Below are 22,122 nucleotides of genomic sequence, written 5' to 3'. Positions count from 1 at the left end.
ATCTTAATGAATAGTAGGAAATATTTAGTTATGTACACTTTTTTTTTAAATAAAATTGTTACTATTTTACGATTTTTTTATTTATTTGTATGCATATTTTGTAAAATATTTGCATATTTTCGGGTAAACACGTGCATATTTATGCGCATATTTTCTACATTTTTATTTGCATATTTGCCGAAGTCTACAGTGATAACTCATTTTATTGTTCGTTAAACTACCTTTTCAAAACCACATACACAAAACCATACCACATAGGTTATATTTCTTTTCAGTACTTTTGGAAAATGAAGTAAAACCGTAAAGTAAAGAAGAAAAAGAAGAGAACAGAGAGGAAAGCGTATCAAAACAATTACTGAAACAACTGGCTCTTTCTTTCCAAAGAGATTACATAGCTGACGAAGGATAAAACGAGATTATTAGAGGAAAACACAAAACTGTGGCAAAACTGTAGAAAAACATATATGCAATTGGAAGCAAACTACAGGAATTGATTAACAGAAAAAATTCAAAAGTGTTTTTATGAATTTATGATAAGTTAAATGTCGAATCAGTTTCTTTTGGCTTAACTTTGGAGTTCAGATAAGCGTTAAATAAAAATTATGTTACAACAGGCAAAAAGTACAAATAGCACACTAGGAGGCACTTTTCACACTAGAGTTATCCCTTCCCTTACACTGAATTGGAAATTGATAAATAATTTTAAAGATGTACAATGTATACCGGTACAATGGGAAAGTACTACTGTGAATTACTTATTCTGCTAAATTATGTAAATTTGCAAAAAAAACGTGACTTGAATGAGGTAAGTATCAGGTATAAAAATACTTCATCGCAAAATCTGGCAGTTTACAACGCGAATGTAGAAAAGAATTATTTAACGATGTAGTGAGTTGAGTTATGTTCGTTCCAAAAAAAAGGTAAGCTGTTTTGTTTGCAAAATAAGATAAAACTACGATTAATCTGTACTGACAGGTGTTATACGGATTAAAATTTTAAGTGTGACAAATATTTATTAGGATATTACGGAACTTGCACCGTTAGAGGACAAATTATTATTACACAAAAAGTGTTTATTTTATATTCCGATTATAAATTCAGATTTTAGAATAATGTTAGGTATTTCTGTTATTGTGTGTGTGATTAACGCACACAGTAATTAACGCCCTTAAACAGCTTTATGAAGGATCAACGTCGGGAATAAAAATTGGAAATAGACTTTCAAAAAAATTTCCTGTAAACAAGGGACTCCGGCAGGGGTGTTGCATATCCCCCACATTGTTTAAAATCTACGTGGCGAAAGCACTGTATCAGTGGAAAAGAAAGTGCAGAGGAATGGGCATTGACCTGGGAGAAACTTGCCTATATACCCTACAGTTTGCAGACGATCAAGTCCTTATAGCCAACGATAAAGAAGACCTGACATATATGGCCAGAAAACTACAGGAAGAATACAAGAAGTGGGGTTTAGAACTCAATACACAAAAAACAAAATATCTCCCAATAGGCGCAGAACTATCCAACATTCAGATGGACACAACCGAAATTGCATTCTGCACTGAATATACCTACCTAGGAATTGATTTCGACACCACAGGCACAGACAATAGGGAAATTAGAAAACGAATAACCCAGGCCCGTAGAACAATTGGATGCCTTAACGGAGTTCTTTGGAGCTCAGAAATTGGTAAAAGACGAAAATACAATATATATGAATCTCTCATAAAAACCAGCTTAACCTATGGTACAGAGACATGGAGACTAACAGAAAGCAATAAAAGAAAACTCGAAGCAACAGAAATGGATGTATTTAGACGATCACTTCGAATATCTAGAGCAGACAGAATTAGAAACGATGAAATAAGAAATCGGATGGGGGTAGATGGATCACTGGCAACAGACATAGAAAGGAAACAACTTATATGGTATGGCCATGTCCAAAGAATGCCAGAAACAAGACTACCAAAAATCGCCATGAAATGGATACCACCAAATCGTAAGAAACGAGGAAGACCAAAAAGAACATGGAAGGAGGGAATAACAAAGGCAATGAGCTCCCGAGACTTGACCGAAGAACAATGGAATGATAGAAATTCGTGGAAATTAGGCATCGGACAACGACGCAAGACGTTTTGAAACCGATATATATATATATATATATATATATATATATATATATATATATATATATATATATATATATATATATATATATATATATTTCTGTTATTGTTTTGCATTCTGAAATAATTCCCATAGTTTAACTGTTATATGTGTGTGGTTGGGATATTGACTGCGAAACCTATAGTTTCATTCGCCTAATCATGTTTGACTTTGATTTTTGACAATGATTAAAATAAAATCTATTAATATTTAAAATTTACATTATTAATATTTTAAAAACAATATAACTACGGCAAAATTCTACATTATACAATTGGTGAACTTACAAAAATCATATATATTTTTTTTATTACAATTTTATACAATTTTGTATACAATTTTCTAGTAGTAGGTATCCAGTCTCGAATCCATGCATCCAGTGCCCAGTGGTTATGTTTCTCCAGTATTATCCAGATCCGCAAGTAGTGGTTTATTTATTTATTTTTTTTTTTATTTTTTTTTATTTATTTTTTTTACTTTTTTTTTATTTTTTTTTTAATTTTTTTTTTATTTTTTTTATTAACTGTTATATTTTGAACTTCTTTGACATTTTGTTCTTGATCACTTTTGCTACAGTGAAACTATTATCCTCAATTTCGTATTAACAACGGTATTTTACAGCCCGAATTACCTATTTTAATGCAATGCGAAATCAATATAGTTCTTTATTTTCCCCTCCTTTTCTTCTTCACTTTCATTTTCTATTGAAGAGTGAATATTCTAATTATATTTACAGCAGTTTTTTAAACAGTTCGCTTGTGGTGCAAAATCCACACTCTTAAGTTTCTTATCCAGGACATTCTTCTGTGGCTCGGATTATCTTAATTTAAACCCATTGGTAAATGCATAGTTTGCATCTTTTTCTGTCCCTTCCTTTTTTTTCAATTTCTAATGCTCAATTCTTTGATATCCCCCATCATGACTGCATCCCTCTACTTTTTTTGTGGTCTATCTCTCTTGTTTGCCTTCTGGTAACTTCCAACCAATATTTTTTCTAGGAGGCTGGGTTTATTAATTATCATACACATTGATACACTTTCTCATTAGTTTGTCTTCTTCTTCTCCGTCGTCTAGCGATCCGGAAGCGGAATGGCCGCAGTAAGGCCGGCATCACTTTCGAAACACTACCTTTATTTATCCACAGACTGTCAGAAATGATGCTTCATGCCTCTTTTCCCTGTGACTCTTTTTACCTTTAACTTACAGGATCTTTCTCTCTTACATTCTCTGTTGTTCCATCTGTCTTTCTTCCTGGTTTATTTTCTTAACATGCTGAATTTTTAATCATACTCTTCATCATTTCTCTCACTGTAACAAAATTAAAACATGTCCCTCTTTCCATTCAGTTCCTTTCTACTATACATCTGTTGCACTCTAATATAATTTGTGTCACAGTGTCTGAGTGTCCGCAGTATAGGCATCCATGTCAGCCTTTCCGAACCTAGTAAGGTAAGCCCTGAAACACCCGTGTCCTGTAAGCACCTGCGTGAGGAAATAATCCAGTCGCCTGTGACCACAGTCCACCCAATCATGCCTTCTCCACCATAACCCTTCACTCGGACAGATACTCCGCCATCACATTCATCAGGTAACCAAGACGTTTTCTCTCCTCCATTGCAATCATTACCTCGTTTCACTACAGCGCATTGAATGCATTCCTAACATCGAACAACAGCAGAGCCGCCCAGCAATATTCATTCCCTGTGATGCATAGTTCATCGAGTAAACTCACGATTCCAAAAACCAAATTGCCTCGGAGATAAACTACCTGAACTATCAATTATGTCGTCTATACGTTTTTGCAGCATCATTTCATACAGCTGCCCGATGCACGGAAGGAAGCAGATAGGGGGATACTTTTCCCCAACTTTGGGGAGCAATACCAACCTCGATGTCCTCCAAGGCTCAGGAAAGGTATGTGTTTCCAGCGGTGCATTCATGTGTTTCAGAAGCCACGAGTCCAATGCCTCGACAACTTCATCCATGGTAGAGGGTACCGCCCGCTTAGCTCCCTCATCCCTGTCTTGAGGAAAGAGCTCTCTTGTTAGCTCGAGCTTCTTGTCCATAGGCATTTCGTAAGGAGAGTACAAAAGAGAAAGAGAGAGTATAAAACTTCTTCATGGCGATCCTGTATCCCTAACCCCAGATGTCTTTATCAAACTTTTCACACGGCTCTTTTCAGTGCCTTTTTTCTCTGTACGAATTTTCCTGTAAAGTTCCCTCTTCCTTGCGCGTTCATTCATTTTTCAGTGCCTCAATGTCCGCATTTCACCAGTATGGCATTCTATTGACATCTATCTTGCTTCCTTACATCGTTTCTTCGACGTTCCCGTTCTGGTTATCGACAAGTCGATGTACTGTTGCTACATTCAGGTGTAATATGGACGGATCTTGGAAATCAAGTACAAACGTAAAATAATGTCTCAAAAACGTTGTTTATTTAGAAATAAACTTTTAACTTTACTATTTATTTTAATTGAAAAAGTTATAAAAAAGTCTACAAATAATGTATTGGTAACTGGAATTTACACTTGTCCGCATAGTTTAGTTTAATGCAAAATTTATAATTCATTATTACCTAACACTAAAAGTATGAGAATTAAGAATGAAGTCAGTCAACTAAGTTGGAAAACCCCGGCAATAAACCTTTATTGCATGTATGCGTTTTTTTAACATTCTGAGACAAAATTCTACAAAATGCTATAATTAAAATTGAAGAAGTAATTACGCAGGTACTTATCTTCGTAGTATTAAAATAAAACCGGCTTATAGGTGTAACAATATGAATGATCGTATCTTGGATTTTACCGCATTTCGCGACTGCCTTCCTACTGAACAAGTACTTGTGTTAAGCGAATTTTAGTAAATTATGGTGTAGAGCGTGAGTTTTAAATACAGGCGTAATAAAAGTAAGTTTTATTACATATTCTTCTTCTTAGTGTTCAATTATGACTGTTTGTTCCACTAAATACAAACAAACCAAGTTCATTCCAATTGTAGCCGTCGCGTCGTCCTGTTCCCAGTTTCCATAGATTTCTAATCATACAGTTACTGTAATTGGGCACCGAATTTTTTTTTATGCTACCTCCATTTTGAGTCCTTAAAATTTGGGTTTAGTTTAATTTAAAGTACTAAAGATAGCAGTGCAAAAGGGATTGCCGCTGTAAGGCTGACGACATTTTTGTAACTCTCTCTTCTGTTATCTAGATCTGATCTCTGTCGTTGGTCCTATTGGTGTTTCTCTTCTTCTTCTTTCTTTTTAACTGTTGTTCGGATGTAATTGTAAACACTGTTCTATACCTCCTTACTTCCCTTCATCTTCACGATCATCTCTCTGACAATCACAGGATTCATACCTATTTCTCTATATATTCTGTTTCTCTCTACTGTACATCTATTACACTCCAGCATTGAGTGAGTAACAGTGTCGGAATATTCGCAGTTTAGGCATATACTTGTATCTGTCTTTCTGAACCTATAAAGATATGCCCTAATAAAACAGACAATCTACCCAGTTCCTTAGGCTTGTGATCAGCATCTTGGTCCACTGGGCAACACCCGTATTGTTCCACTCTTCTTGCCCTCTTTCCATTGATCTTTCACGTTCTTCTTTTTATGGCTGTTGTCAAATGTTCCCTTCTCTCATAGATATGTCTCCTTTCTACTGCTAACACTTGCAGAGGAACACAACCCGTGATAGTCCACAAGGCAGCCGCTACTTGAAACAGACTCGTTCTGTCTACTTTGATCATGAGCCTATTATTAGGTATCTATATCTAAATATAATGAAAAATATTAATTTAAATCGTTAATTGTATTTTAAATAATAATTTTATAATAAAATGTCTAAACGGCGTTGCTTTGAGCCATATGGTTTATTACCTCGTCTTCATCTATTTAAATGTCCTGATAGATAAACATCAAAGCAAAACCATTTAGTCTCTCTTCGCTAATACAACCTCTTAAATAAGTCTTTACTACTTTCAGCGATGAAAATAACCTTTCACATGTACAAGGTCGTTACAGGTAATTTAATTATTAAATTAGCGTTTTGGATTTTTTGTATTGTGTATGAAAGATAAGTTAAATTTTCCTATTATTCTTTATACAGTATACTCCCTCTATAACGAACACGATTATTACGAGGTTTCGCTTATAACGAGATATATTAGATGTCCCGTGAAATTTCTATTGAACTATAACCGTCTATAGCGAGGCAAATTTGGTTATAACGAGAGAAAATAAGATCCAAAAACGTGTTTTTTACGTTTTTAGTCCGGTCGTATCTATAAATAAATACCTTTTCAAACAGCCCCTCAATAAACTTAACTGCAGCCCACAATAAACTTCTTTACAATGAATAAATACAACTGTTTCACATCTTTAGAAAATATATGATAGAATGATACTGGACCATTTAAAGCAGTTAAAAATAACAGAGTTCTTATAATTTCAGAAGCAATAGTTTATGTTATCCAATAAAAGTAAATAACGTTTTTTCAAAAACGCCATTCAAACAATATTTATTAGCATTTTATATTGCTCCGAATGGCTTCACTACAGGAAGTTAATGGTTTAGAAAACTACAGATTCATATGTATGCACAGTATTATGATTGTCTGATATAACGAGATCGGCTTATACCGAGGTAATTAGTCTGTCATTTTAGTTCTCGTTATAGAGGGAGTCTACTGTATTATATTTTTGACTTAATATGCCCCGGGGGAAGGTTTAAACCCCAAACCCCTCCCCCTCTGGGTGCGCTACTGACTGTATATCAGACCTCATTCTTTTATAAATTTGGTTATTTCTTGCAAAAGTTACCACGTTTCTGTTGAGCGTCCTCTTTTATTTTTCTTGTACTTTGTATGATTTCTTTTCTGTTCTGCATCAGTCTGCTCACTGTTTTTCGCCACTGCTCTTATGTAGTCTACATATCCCGCTCTCTTGATCTCCACTTCAGGATTCTACGTATCCACCTCCTTTACACCGTCCTTGACATCTTCTTCAGGTATCATTGTTTTTAATTTTATCTCTTAGTGATATTATTATTTACAGTAAACAACCAGTCTTGTAGGCCACGTAGGCCTAGGGCAAAAAGTTCCACTTTTGGAGAATATGGAGAATATTTTTTAGTAAGCATGTATGAATAGAAAAGTAATGGTTTCTTGAAGTCTTCTGAACCTCTTTATATTTTGATATCCATCTTTCCCTGCCAATATCCTGATAATAGAAAAAAGATCTTTAAAGTATTTCGTTTCCAATTATTCCACTGTGTCCTTTAACCCAGAGTAAAGTAACTTTTTTTTTGTGAATTTTAGTTCATGTAGAAAAGTAGTTCATTCATAAAAATAGAACAACATTCAGGAATTCGATATTTCTCAACACAATTGCTGTTTCAAACAAAAATCCGAAACCAGCACTGTCATCAGTTTTTGATCCATCTGTATAAATTATTGTTAAATCTTCCCCTAATTTGCTTAGTATGGATTTAAATATCAGATTAGTTAAAATTGGCAAGTCTGAATAAGAGGGCAATAATATAACAGTTGGTTTGTCTATCAGAACTTCAAGGTCATGTTCGTAAAAGGAAATTTTGGTAGCTGTAATATATAAGATTGAAATGAATTTGTATAAACAAAAGATTTTGCAAGAGGAGGAGAATTTTTATTCTCCAGTAAGAATTTGATAAATTTTCTGTCAAAAGTAAACCTATTTTGTGAACCATAGTTGTATTAAACGATCTGTATGTTATTAGACGTTTGCTGGCTAACATTTACTTACGTATTTGTACAGAGGTTCTTGGGCTTCTGCTAGAACTGCTTGGATTGGTGAAGACATCTTAGAAAGTTCCACTTAAAATACTTTATTTTATTTTTCACTAAAGTTCTTGATGATATTCTTTCAAAGGTGTGAAATTATTAATAACATTAGATACGCAGATGACATCTACATATTCAAACTCTGTTGAACACATTATGAAAAGGGCTTAACTATCAACGAAAAAAAAAAAAAACAAAATGGATGGTGGCTGGAAAATTCATATTGAGGACTCAGTAATAAAAGTAGATAATCAAACCCTAGTCAATGCTACACATAGTCCGATTTGCTTTATTGGTGTGACACCTGGACAATAAAAGTCAAAAATCTAAATAGATTAGAAGCGTTCGAGTTATCTCTAGTTGATCATTCAGGACAAAATAAAAGGCAAACACTTGGTCAGAAGAGAACAACTATCCTGACTGTAACACTAGGCAATGGATAGATCAACCGACAGAGCTACCGACAGAGAAGCGTTCCCTAGCTTGATAACATGAAGAAAAATGGAGAGGGAGAGAGAGGTGTGAATTTTATTACAGTGAGAGAAATGATTGAGAGAATGATTGAAAATAAATCAGTTTGGACTAAAATACACAGCTATACTCGTGCACTGATCAAGAAAAAGGAAGAGGAAGCAAGATAGCTGGACCAACGGCAAGGGTAAGGGTGAAAGATGCTGGAAGTTGAAGCTAGAGAAGTGGGTCACACTGTATGAGTTAGATAAGCGTGAGTCAGCAATAAGGGTCTTCTACGCGCTACCTGGAACGAGACAAGAAGCCTCCTTGCTGATGAATGGAGTGTGGATGTGTATGAATGGAGAATGAATGAATAACGGTAGTGCTTCGGAAGTGATGCCGGCCTTACAGCGGCCATTCCGCTTCCCGATCGCTGGATGACAGAGGAGGGTCTGTTTAGCAGGTAGGCGTTCGACGTAGACTCGGCGACGAGAGGGCATTTTAAAGTACCTCGGGAACTATCGCCGGGAGTACGAAGAACGAATCCTGCACTAAGGCCAGTCAGGCGGCGTCCTGGACTGAGATGTCTTTTAAAGATTCCAGACCCCCCCTCTATAAAGACGAAAAAAAATCTTGATAACATGACGATAGACTACGCTTGAAAATATTGACGGCAGACAAAGAAGAAGAAATATTACTGTATTTTGGTAAAGTTTTACAATCAATGAAAATGTTTGATTAAAATAAATACGAACATTTACTAACAAGTTGAGCCCGGCAGTTTCTAAAAAAAAAGATTAATACTAGGAGGGTTAATAAGTAAACAGCTTTTAGAATAAAACTGACAATAGTTAAAGGATATTAACAATAGTTATTTCTATAAAAATATCGTGATTTTTTGTTAAATATGACTACCACCTGCCGTTATCTCTTGTATGAAATGATTATGGTTATCTGGAGCTATATAAGAATATGAAGTACTGATACAATGAAATTGTGGACATTGTTTTTTGTGACGTGTATCAACCTATAAGGTTGGTGTTCTTTATCGGATGAGAGAAATGCTGTAGACAAGTAAGTTTTTTATAGAATCGCTTATCTTGATAAATTACACTAAAAAAATATTCGGTGCATTGTGTTTTGGAAGTTTAAAATTTGATCAATCAATTTCATGTCTACTTAATTGTATTTGTCATTATTAAGATTTATGTTGTATGAGGTACAATTTTTTTAGTAATATTTTGCTTTCACGTTATACTAAAATGTAAATATTTATATTTGTTATCGTAAAGACGAAGTTTAACAATTTTTATTTTACATATAACTGACTAAGAAATTTAAATGATTGTATTATGTATATCATCTCGGAAATCTGGCAAGGCAATGGCTCAAGACCTCTATTATTCAACTAAGTCACTCTCTAAATCTCATCACTCCTTATTCGGCCTTCCAGTGTGTTCCTGCAATTCTTCTGGGTATTCCCATTTCTGGTTTTGGTCACCGGTTTCGTAATATGGGGCTGAAACATGTACTTGATCCTAAAACGATGAGAAACTACTTAATATCTTTGAAAGGAAAATTCTTTGAAAGATTTTTGGAAACGGGAGTGGCGAGTTCTCTGCAAGCAGGTCAAAATATACAAAGGATTATCGAGCCAATTATAATGATGATAATTTATTCTCATTTCTGCTGTTTGCAGCACTCTCTGTATTTTGGCTGTGTCAGGTCTTATTTCTGATCATCATCTAGCCTTCATTTATCACGTCTACTGCTGGACATAGGCCTCTCTTAAACTCCTCCATTCTTCACGATTTTGTGCTCTTTTTTGGTGATACGCCTGATGTCGTCAGCCCAACGTGTAGGTGGTCTTCCTCTACTACGTTTGTCTGCTCTTGGCCTTCAATTTGTAATTTTGCTCGTCTATCGTGAGCCGTGCATTCTCACTACATGGCCCGCCCAGTTCCATTTCAGTTCCGTTATGCGTTTCACAACATCAATACTCGTCCTTCTTCGCAAATCTTCGTTTCTTATTCGGTCCCCCAACGTCACTCCCAGCATAGACTGTTCCATTCGTCTCTGTGCTACTCTCAATATCGAAGCCGTAGTCTTGGTTAGAGTCATAGTTTCCGTCCCATAGGTCTTGACCGGTAATACGCATTGGTCAAATACTTTTCTTTTGAGGGTAATTGGTATTTTGGCCCTAAGTGTGTCTCGCAGTTTTCCAAAGGCTGCCGAAACTAAACTAATTTGAAGATCGGATCATTCGGTCAATTTTCAAGCATATCATTTGCCATTTTGATCCTTACTATAATAGTTTTCCACTCAATTCTGGCTTTTACTCCAAAGAAATGGTTACACTGGTTATTTAATTTTCCAAAAACCTAAATTTCGAAATACGCTACAGAATGGTCAAGTGCTACATATGGTCCATCTTGCTTTATGGCATGGAAACGTGGACTTTGAAAAAAACATCTATCAACAAACTTGAAGCATTTGAAATGTGGTCATTGAGAAGAATGATGCGCATACCTTGGGTGGATAGAGTTCGAAACGATGACGTCCTTAAGAGAGCCGGCGTGGAAAGAGAACTCTTTGAATTAATTAAAAAACGCAAGATTGGTTACCTTGGGCACATATTGAGAGGAGCAAAATATGAAATACCACAGATAATCCTAGAAGGGAAGATCGAAGGTAGGAGAGGAGCCGGCCGCAAACAATTATCCTGGTTAAGGAATATTAAAGAATGGACAGGAATACACAATACAGGCGAGCTGTGTCACGCCGCCAAGAACAGAATTCTAGTAATGAGATAGTCGCCTACGCACTTTGGTGTATGGCATGTTAAGAAGAAGAAGGTTATTTAATATTGTACCAAGCTATGGATATGTTGAAATCCATTCTTCTTGCTTATTCATGGTAAAATTTATCTTCTTTTATTTGTTCTGGAGTTTAAATATCTAGACATCACATTATCTGGCCTTCGGAAAGTTCAAAACGGAAGTGGAAGATCAAGTGAATAGAGCAAACAGAGCCGCAGGTTGCCTGAATGAAACACTATGGAGAAATAAAAATATCGGCAAAGAAACAAAGGCCAAAATTTACAAAACAGTCATCAGACCAATAATGACATACGCGGCAGAAACACGACCTGACACAGAGATGAACACACTAGTTTAACACTATGGGACAGAGCTAGAAGTACAGATATACGACGTAGATGCAAGGTGGAGAACATCAAGGATTGGGTAAGAAATAAAAGAGTAGAATAGAGTAGAAAAGACGGCAAGAGACAGTTCCCGACTAGGAAGACTATCAGTAGGAAACGAATACCACGAACAAGATGGAACGACATCTTACTGGAGGAGAATTTTTCTTTGTTACTTATCATAACTTGTTTTATTGATAGTACTTCCCTTGTTTTAACTTCTGGTGGGCGATAATATAAATATTAGCTTGGTCAATGTTGATTTTCTGTGCCAAAGGAGCATTTTATCACTGTAAACTTTATTAATATTTTTATAGATAGTATTGCAAGGTTAATAATTATGGAAAGAATTCCGACGATCCCAATTATCCTTGTTCTACTAATGTCATTCTCAACAATCTTCTAAAAAACATTAAACAGCTCGGTCTTAGTAAAAATTTTTCCAAGGTCACGCAAAAAGCGGTAATATTTGCAACGTCTAAATTTGTACAAACAATTTTTAGTAGATATTCCAGCATACCAGGCCAACTAGAACTTAATAACACAGATAGAGTCCTGAAGGGCTCAGTTCTTCTGATACCTTAGTTATCTAGGATGAGCAGTCAGTCACAATCGCAAAAGGTATTCCTTGGTTTTAGTTTAGGAAAAGAACTATTTTAGATTTCGGCCAATTGACTGTCATCCCTTTTATAACTGGGAATTTATAGTGACACCTTTAGATCTGTCAGCAAAACGCCCTCTTTGAAAGATACATTTATTAGGTGTGTAATAGCTTTTATGTTTTATGCTTTTATTTTTGTTCATTGCGTTAATAAATATTCAACAACTTTACAGATGTTGCGTCAGCTACGTAGTAAGTATCTGATGCAACATAATTTTTTGATATCGCATCGTCTATTAGTACGACGAATATGATGCAAAATTTGTTATTATAATCTATACATTGATGAAAGTTTTGTCAAAACCAATTCATACACACTAAATGCATGTAAATATGTTCATAGAAAAGGGGAAGAACCTTTAAAAAATGAATGTTCTAATCTTGGAGTTTGTTGGATTTATTTAGATATTAAGAAGATTAAAAAAATCACCTGATATGTACTTAAAGATTAACTTTATGAGTGGTATTATGCTTGAGAGCAAAAAAAAAGATGAATAAATTACTCTTTCCCTCTTAGATTTCTTAATAAATAAACTTACAGAATTTAATATTTAATGACATACCGAGTGAATATTCTCTTTTCCATGCTCAACCATTTTACATGTTTTAATTTGTGAGAAGTAGGCTGGTGTCTTCTTACACCACAGATCAGATGAAGACACGAATTTTGAACCACCTGAATTCTTCTCCTGTCATCTGAACTAATACAAGGCCCATACACAACATATAAATAGTTAAATTTTGATAATACTAAACTTTCGTACAGTATTCTTTTAACTTTCTATGACAGGCAGCGGCGATTATGGTAAATTGTTCTTAGACTGAGAAATGCTTTACTCACACAGGTGTTAATATGTTTTGTAAATTTGAGGTGATTATCTTAAGTTAAACCTAGATTTTTTGCACTAGTTACAGGTTTATTGATTTCAGTATCAACAAATATTTCAATGATGTTACTCATCTCTAAACACACCCTGTTTGGATCAAAAACCACCAGATTAGTTTTTTTAGAGTTTATATTTAATGCATGATTTCTTGCCCATTCAATCAATGATTTAATATCTTGATTAACAATCTCAATAGCACTTGCTCTGTGAACCAGGTAAAATGAGTGGTAATTTTGTGTATCATCTGTATAGAGATGAAATTTGTTCCAGTGTTTCTGGTGATGACGCCAATATCATCAGCATAACGTAGGTTTTTGATTTTTCTTCCTCCTATCGTTTCTCCACCTTGCCATTCCTCAAATACTTGACACACAATATGTTCACTATATATATTGAATAAAATGGGGGATATTAGGCATCCCTGTCGAATTCCGGATTTTAATTTGAAGTTTTTCGAAACCACATTATTAACTCTTACATTAGATATTATAGCAGATCTGCAGAGTGCATATCTCTATTTCTTTTTGTTTTGAATTTGATGTGCCGTTTCTAAGTTTTCGTCTTTCTTCTACAAGATTAAGAGTTTCTTCAGTCATCCACTGTTTTTTCCTAATTATTTTTCCTTGGGGATTAGTATTGTTGATGGCTTTAGTGATTCATTTCTTTGTGTATTCCCACGTTTTGCCAGGGTCTCCGGTAGTCACTGGTAGGTCAGCTTCTGCTAATGCTTCTCTAAACTTTTCCGGGTGTTTTGGAATCAATTTTTGTCTTTTATTTGTGATTGTTTTACTGTGTAACTTAATGCCAACAAGGACTCCTAGTAGGACACCAAAAGGGTACATGACTTGGTTTACTATTCATTTCCATTCTTTCCTGATTGCAGCTTTATTTTTCCAGTTTGGAATTTTAAGTTCTTCTATGTCTTTTTCAGTGGTAGAAGTCAGTGAAGAAAACGGACTGTCCCTAAACACCATAAAGACACAATTTATTGTAATAACAAAAGCCCAACAGCGCCAAAAAAACATAACAATACATGGAGAACAAATTAAAAAAGTTGAAAAATATAAATATCAGAAGAGATTAAGGCAAGAATAGGACAGGCAAGAAATTCTTTCAATAAACTGAAAAAAGGACTCTGCAGCAGGGACATTTCAATTTCTTTAAAGATAAGACTTCTGAGATGCTACGTGTTTTCCGTATTATTTTATGGGTTGGAGGCTTGGACTTTAAAGAAAGATGTTTCGGACAGATTTGAAACCTTCGAGTTATGGGCCTACAGAAGGATATTAAGCATAAGTGGGGTGGATAGAGTCACGAATGTCGAGGTGTTGAGAAGAATGGGAAAAGATAGAGGTTTTAAATACATTTAAAGTCAGAAAACTGCAATATCTGGGACACGTCATGAGGAGCGAGCGTTATAACTTGTTGCAATTAATAATGCAAGGAAGAATACAGGGTAGAAGGAGTCGCGGAAGAAGACGCATCTCCTGGTTGAATAATTTGAGAGCTTAGAGGAGATGGCACGTGAAGAAGAAGATGTCTTTTTTAACTTCCTTCTTCCACCTGTTTTTCGGTATACCTTACTTCTTCTTTAGATATTTAACCTTTTAAGCACCTAATATACACTTATATGTGTATGAATTAAAATGAATCCTGTGGCTTCTCTTCTTCCTTGTCAACCATTTTCCATCCACTCCTGAATGTAGGCCTCTCCCAATTGCTTCCATATTTCTCTATCTTGCGCCAATCTAATCCACTGTTTGCCTGCCACTGTTCTTATGTCATCTATCCATCTTTTTTGAGGTCTTCCCATGCTTCTTGTTGTCGTCCTTGGTCTCCATTCTAGAATTCTCCGTATCCACCTGTTGTCATTGTATCGGGCTACGTGACCTGCCCAGCGCCATCCTGTGGCTAATAGACTATATCTAAGGCCATCACTTTCCTCTACACACACACACACACTCTTATTCCTCCTGTTAGTATTCTTTTGGGTAGGTATTGAATTTGGCACCCACCAAACTCTATGATATTTAACTATTGAACACTCAGATCAATGTCCTCTTAAAAATCGCTATATAGTCATCGATTTTTTGAATAATTTCATACATATATCGTTATAAAGTTTTGAAGACCAGTTTTAAACTTTTTTTTATTTTTTTTCTTTTTTTTTTTCAGATAAACAATGCCTCCCCGAATTCTTCTGCATTCCCATCATGATCACCTTGATCATCATGAGTCTGAAGGAAGCGCCACCGTAGCTAAGGCTACAGCTATGTGCGTTCTCTTCACAGCCTCATTCGTTATAGGAAACATACCAATCAAGTTAAATCAATGGCTCAATTGGAGTTCCGACGCCAAAAGTAACGCCTACGTAAAACTTCTTCTCGGTTTGGGCGGCGGTGTCCTCCTATGTACCACTTTCATTCATTTATTACCGGAAGTGAGTGAAAATTTTGAGGAGTTGGATCTAACTCCAAACGTCAAAATACACTACGCAGAAGTATTAATGTGTGTTGGATTTTTCGTAATGTATCTCGTTGAAGAATGCGTCCATGTTTATTTGGAATATAAAGAGAAGCCTCCAGATATGAAAATACCTTTAAAAGAACCAGTTGATGTCGATTTAGGTTTGGCATTAAAACGAAGTATTTCCATCAGAAGGGGAGAAATTCCAGACGTGAAGAGACTTCGTCAAGAGTTGGCTATAGAAGCAGAACACAATGGACACTCTCATTCACATTCTCACCATCATTCGCATACACCTATTCACGGTGGAAGTTCCACAGTCGCTATAATTAGAGGACTACTAGTGGTATTAGCTCTTTCAGTACACGAACTCTTTGAGGGTCTAGCTGTCGGTTTAGAAAGTTCTCCCAGTACAGTGTGGTATATGTTTGGAGCTGTAAGTGCACATAAACTAGTGATCGCCTTTTGTATCGGTGTAGAACTAGTAACATCCGGCTTAAAAACGTATCTCGTGATTATTTATGTATTTATGTTTGCTGTTGTGAGTCCAGCTGGAATAGGTATTGGAATAATGGTCAGCGAAACTGACAGTTCCTCAACTACATTAGTATCTGTGATATTACAAGGTTTAGCGTCAGGAACTTTAATGTACGTGGTCTTTTTTGAGATTCTACAAGGTGATAAAAGAGATGGACTTAAACAATTCGGCGCAATACTTCTCGGATTTTTAATTATGTTTGGTATAACTATGATAGAAGCTTAAGATGTATTATAAGTTTTGTAAAAATAAAAAGATGACAAATAATTTGATTTTGTTTGTTAAGTGTAATACATTGTAACGATGTATTTTGCCTATCACATAGGGTATTAATATAGGGGGTTGAAAATTTGGAACAGAAACTATTGAGGTGGAGATAGGGCAAGCAAAATCAAACGAAACTGTTGCGAACGGTCACTCGGGGTTTATTTGGAAAACTGGGTCGTGGATAAGTGAACGACAAGGGGACTAAATTATGACAACTACAAAAATGAAACTTACACTTACACACTTACATGAATCTCCTGGACAAATACAATACAAGAAGGTTCTCAAGCTATTTAAAATGGACACCGCTTTGAGAAATCTTCCTGTCGGATAAAAGAAATGGCTCTTTCTTTGTGTTTCGCGTTAAAATCTCCTTCCATGAAAAATCGATCTCAAAATTCAAAAAATGTAGTGTATATTTCAGCTTTGATATTGTTTTGGAGACCTATATATACCAATAACTGCCAGGTCATAGTTCTTGGTCCCAACGTTTACTACCGTTGTCTGAATATATTCAGCTTCAAATTTGACTTGTTCGTTATGATAAAGGTTTTCTCTAATTATAACCTCACTACCTCCACGTGCATTATTTTTAGGATGTATGGTACGGTAAACTTTGTATGGTACGGTAAACACACGTAAATTTTCTTCACATCCATGGTTAGTTGCAATTCTTGTTGTCTTTGCATTGTACCCTATTTAATGACAGATTAGAGGTTACACAAAGAACGGTACTAGGCTCGGGCTTCAATCTGGTAAAGGTATCTTGGTCGTGGCTCTTATTACAGCTCAAATATAAAGAATCAGTTAGAGAAGTGCTGAAGATACAGAGACGAGAAGTTAGAGGATAAAGAGAAGAGAAGTTAGAAGATAAAGAGAAGAGATGTTAGAAGATAAGAAAAGGGAAATATTTGGGCACCACCCTATTTTTAGAGAAACAGGAAAACCTTAAGACATATAGAATAAGATAACAAGAAAGGTAAGGTACAGTTAAGATAATCACGCGAGACTAAAGTAACCCGTGAGAGAAAAGGTATTATCTTGCATTAGTAAGAAATTTTCACCGATATAAGGTGCGAATGGTACTACATGTTGCTCCAGGATCTCCAATATGTACCTTTCAGCTGTAACAGTTCCATTTTGTATGACCACTAGGTCCGTACGTGCGGTCAAAGAAATACCACCCCACACCATAACGGATCCTCCACCAAAAAATGTGGTGTATGAGAAGTTACACTGAGCATATCGTTCGTTGGGTCGTCGCAACACACGAACACGCCTGTCGTTATTGTACAAACAAAATCGGGATTCATCAGTAAATACCACTCGTTCCCAGTCAGCCTCTAACCAATTAACGTGTTCTCTGGCAAAATGTAGTCTCCCCCTTCGATGGTCAGCAGTTAATAGAGGACCGCGGGCGGCAATCCTAGGTGTTGTTGTATTCCCTAAGTCGCTGGCGAACAGTTTCAGTACTAATTTGTATAGCATGCACGTCTGGAAGCTGAATTTGTAGACTTCAATGTGTTACAAAACGTTGTCGAAGAGCAGAAATTCCTAAAAATCGATCTTGAATAGGGGTAGTTACCCGGTTTCGTCCTTGTCCTGGTCTTCGAGTATGATCCCCTGTTTCGAGGAATCTTTCCAACACTCGTGAGACGGATGTGTGGGACACATTCAACCGACGACCAATTCTTCGGTAACTCCAACCTTCTTCCGACAGTATCACTGCTTGGGCACATTCATCTCGGGTTAAATTACGTGATTGACGCTCCATAATAAACACAATTAACAATAATCAACAATTAAACAGTAGCCGAATAAAATTCGTGAACACTTGGAAATTAGTATATTTATAGAATTAGTACATTTTTTGCTTCTTTTTGTTTTGTTGCAAAAAAAACTATACCGATAAAACACAGTCAATAAGCTTAGAGTGTACGAATAGCATATACAAGGGGCTTGCAAACTATAACATTACACTGGAAATTTTTATTAACGCTAATAAAATATTTTAATATTTCAAAGTGGTGCGTTAATTTCTTGGAAAAGTGTATATTTATTTTAGGATTTACAGTACTAGCTATCTTGCGAGAGAACTTAATCAATTTTGTCTTTTTAACACAAAACTTAAAGCCACTCACTAAAGTACTAAAGACCATTTAAGCAATTGATCAGTAACTTTTTGGAGCAGTTTGCACATGGCAACAGTGTCTTTGTCCCGGCAGGAAGATTATTTTCGTCGATTTTTGTATATTTTATGTGATAAGTGATAACAGTTATTTATAAAAGATTTTCAAAAAAAGAAAACAAGATTCCGTTTACAATGTATAAATATAATTAATCCATAAAACTGTGTTTCAGGAAATTTAGTAATTTCATTTAAATGTAACAATGATAAAAGATAACATATATTATTCATAATTACTATGTTTTTTACCATGCATCAAGGTGTCTGGAAAATTATTATCTATAAATACACCTTTCATATATTTATTACACCTGTGTAGTAGCATTAATAGTGTTATCTAAATATTTACAATATCTATCTATGAAAAAGATATTTTAAATATTTACAATATCTTATATATTATAGATTCTAGTTGTTATTGTTTATCTATTGATTCATTCAGGCAGATAATGAACTTACGGTTAAAAAAAACCTTAGCACTGTTTACAGCTTTGTCCGTTTAGAAAATGTTCTGCTAATTAGATACCGTTGCGGAATTGGAAACGCTGTATTTGTAGTCTTTCCAGCTCGGAAATGTTCCTAAAGAAAACTTCAAAAAAATTCAGATCAAATTAGATAATTAATCAACATGTATAACTGGTTATATGAGATCAACCCGTAAATTTTACATACAAATAAATGGTTGCTGACTTATGAGCCAGAAATGTGCAGCAACGATGGGGAACAGACCATTTATTTATAAAAGGTAGAAGTTTGAAATAGAAATCTTCTTCTTCTTCCTATCCCGTCCCCATTAACGGAGGTTGGCGACCACATTTCTAAAAGTTTCTCTGTCTTTTGTAACGTGGAATAATTCGTCTACAGTCATGTTTGTCCAGTCTCGAATATTTCGCAGCCATGACTTCCTCTTTCTACCTATTCCCTTTTTACCATCGACTCTACCCTGCATAATGACTTACAGAAGACTATATTTATCATTCCTTAGTATGTGTCCAAGGTATGCAGTCTTGCGTACTTTTATTATTCTCAACAATTTTTTGTCTCGACCCATCCTTCTCAGCACTTCCTCATTTTTAACCCTGGCAGTCCATGGAATTATCAACATTCTCCGGTATATCCAAAGTTTAAAGGCTTCAAGCTTCTTAGCTATTTGCGCTTTTAACGTCCATGTTTTTACCCCGTACAATAGTTGGGACCAGACGTAACATTCAACAAACCTCAGTCTCAGGTTTATTTTAGATTAGTGGCACGTTTCTATAATTTTTTTGATTTCTTTCCAGAATTAAGTCAATTATGCATTTTTGTTTAAGGGTAAGTACTACTATTCATATTTTTCTATTTTCGTTTTAGACATTTTTGGATTCAGCGACAAGTCGTTGACATTCTGAAAATATTGTCTGCAAATTTAATGACGCAGAGGGAAGAATTTATAATATGTTAATAAGTAGAAGTTTTTTGAAACTTGACAGTGTATCATTGACACTAATATAAACAATGCAGTCATAACGAATGTCAGTTTATATACAAATATTAAGGAAAACAGATTTTTTTAAGAAATGCTTTCACAATCAGAATCTTTTTTTAAGGTACACATTTTCTTAAAAATCATTTATTTTTATTAAAGTTCCCTTTTTAGGAAAATGTTTCCATCGAGGATTTTACTGCACAGTCGCAATACAGACAATCAAAAAAACACCAGCGGAAAAGCTACAACAGCCAAGATAACTGCAATGTGCGTACTATTCCTCGCTTCCTTTATTGTAGGAATGTTACCAATAAAGTTAAATCAATGGTTTAATTGGAGCTCCAATCCAACGACTACCTCTTTCGTTAAAATAACTCTTGGTATCGGAGGTGGTGTTCTTTTATGCACGACATTCATACACATGTTACCAGAGATAAATAAAAACTTTACCGCTCTTAATGTAACTCCAGGAATTGAGGTACCGTACGCAGAGCTATTGTTGTGCGCCGGTTTCTTTATGATGTACTTAATAGAAGAGTTTGTGCGTACGTATATGCTTACTTGTAAGGCAGTTTCAAATTCTCGGGACATAATAGAAGTAGCATTAAAGACAAGTATTTCTAGAGGACTTGAAACAGTGGAAGCTTCGTGTACAGAGCAACAAGTTGATACATCTAGAGACTCATATTTGATAACTGAACATACCACAGCAGCGATTATTAGAGGTTTGTTAATAACTCTAGCCCTTTGTATACACGAACTATTCGAGGGTCTTGCTGTGGGTTTGGAAAACTCTCCCCGTAATGTTTGGTATATGTTTGCAGCTATCAGTGCTCACAAATTTGTGATATCATTTTGTATAGGTATGGAATTAGTGATATCTGCTATAAAAACGTACTTAGTTATTATTTATGTATTTATATTTTCATTTGTAAGTGCAGCTGGAATAGGTATAGGAATATTAGTTAGTAAAATTGATAATACTGCTACCTTGGTATCTGTAATAATGCAAGGATTAGCTGCAGGGACTCTACTGTATGTTGTATATTTCGAGCTTTTACAAGGTGACAAAAGGAGTGGTCTAAAACAATTTGGGGCTGTTTTGCTTGGGTTTATTATGATGTTAGGAGTTTCAATAATAGATATATTAAATATATATTAGACTTATTACATAGACTAGATGTATTTATTTATATACTGATCTGAAACTATTCCTACATAAATATTTGAGCCTCTTTATATAATTTATATGCGGCTTTCGATAGGGTGCAACATAGAATGCTTTTAAACATACTAAGAACCAAAGGCATTGGGATTAACCAAGGAATGTTACATTCAAAGGGGAGTCAAATGGATGCGTTTTATCCCCGCTGTTATTCATTATCTTCTTGTTGTTAATTTTACAATTTTTGTTTATTTTTTATTTTTTTTTCTTAAAGGATTTCTTTCTTGCGGTTCATCTGTATGAAAATACGAAGTAAAAATAGATATTTATTTTTATCACTTCATTTTTCTCTTTGACCTTATGAATAAAAAATAATATACACATTTTCATAATATCCACTTCAATTGTTGAGAAGTGTATTATATCGCTCTAAGTATATATCAATACCTACATTTCTAAATAGTGTGCATTATTTACCAGTTTTTATATAGCTACATTAATTAGGCATGTATTTGCAGTTATTTTCTAGTATAAAAGTTAGAATATCCAAATAATGGATTAAACATGCAATAAACTTTCCACGTGTAAAATTTTTATCATTAATTTATATAGTTATGGTTTGAATGTTTGAGAGTATTTAAAAATAAAATACACGACGACTGCTTTATTTCTGCTAATATTGAGATCTGCTTTTCTAATGATCCTTATAATCACATGTAACACGAAATGTACCAGAATCAGAAGGGTAACAACAAGAAAAACCGATATGGTGAACCTAAATAAACTAGTGTGGTATTTTTCCGATGTTGTGAAAGGGAGGAAAGTTTATTATGATCGAAAAA

The 22,122-nt window shown here is 35.0% G+C and overlaps 2 protein-coding genes across 4 annotated transcripts; both read left to right on the top strand.

The window, feature by feature from the left end:
* The first annotated feature begins 808 nt into the window (after positions 1 to 808).
* Positions 809 to 16,462, top strand: LOC140439060 (zinc transporter ZIP3-like). 3 transcript variants are annotated; one of them, XM_072528706.1, is made up of 2 exons: positions 809 to 920; positions 15,367 to 16,462. In XM_072528706.1, the coding sequence occupies exon 2, from the start codon at positions 15,374 to 15,376 to the stop codon at positions 16,418 to 16,420; it is 1,047 nt and encodes a 348-aa protein (XP_072384807.1). In that variant the 5' UTR covers positions 809 to 920; positions 15,367 to 15,373; the 3' UTR covers positions 16,421 to 16,462. The 3 variants fall into 3 exon arrangements, with proteins under 3 accessions (XP_072384807.1, XP_072384806.1, XP_072384805.1); XM_072528705.1 differs by lacking the exon at positions 809 to 920 and adding an exon at positions 4,946 to 5,072; XM_072528704.1 differs by lacking the exon at positions 809 to 920 and adding an exon at positions 9,426 to 9,512.
* Positions 16,463 to 20,139: 3,677 nt separating this feature from the next.
* On the top strand, positions 20,140 to 21,424 carry LOC140438095 (zinc transporter ZIP1-like). The gene is made up of 2 exons (XM_072527811.1): positions 20,140 to 20,236; positions 20,287 to 21,424. Exons 1-2 carry the CDS (start codon positions 20,160 to 20,162, stop codon positions 21,275 to 21,277), a joined length of 1,068 nt encoding a protein of 355 aa, XP_072383912.1. The 5' UTR covers positions 20,140 to 20,159; the 3' UTR covers positions 21,278 to 21,424.
* Positions 21,425 to 22,122: the final 698 nt, after the last annotated feature.

The sequence above is a fragment of the Diabrotica undecimpunctata genome, chromosome 4 (assembly GCF_040954645.1).
Source record: "Diabrotica undecimpunctata isolate CICGRU chromosome 4, icDiaUnde3, whole genome shotgun sequence".
Lineage (NCBI taxonomy): Eukaryota > Metazoa > Arthropoda > Insecta > Coleoptera > Chrysomelidae > Diabrotica > Diabrotica undecimpunctata.
The sequence above is the reverse complement of the archived record's forward strand: the minus strand, read 5'-3'. Positions and strand labels throughout refer to the sequence as shown.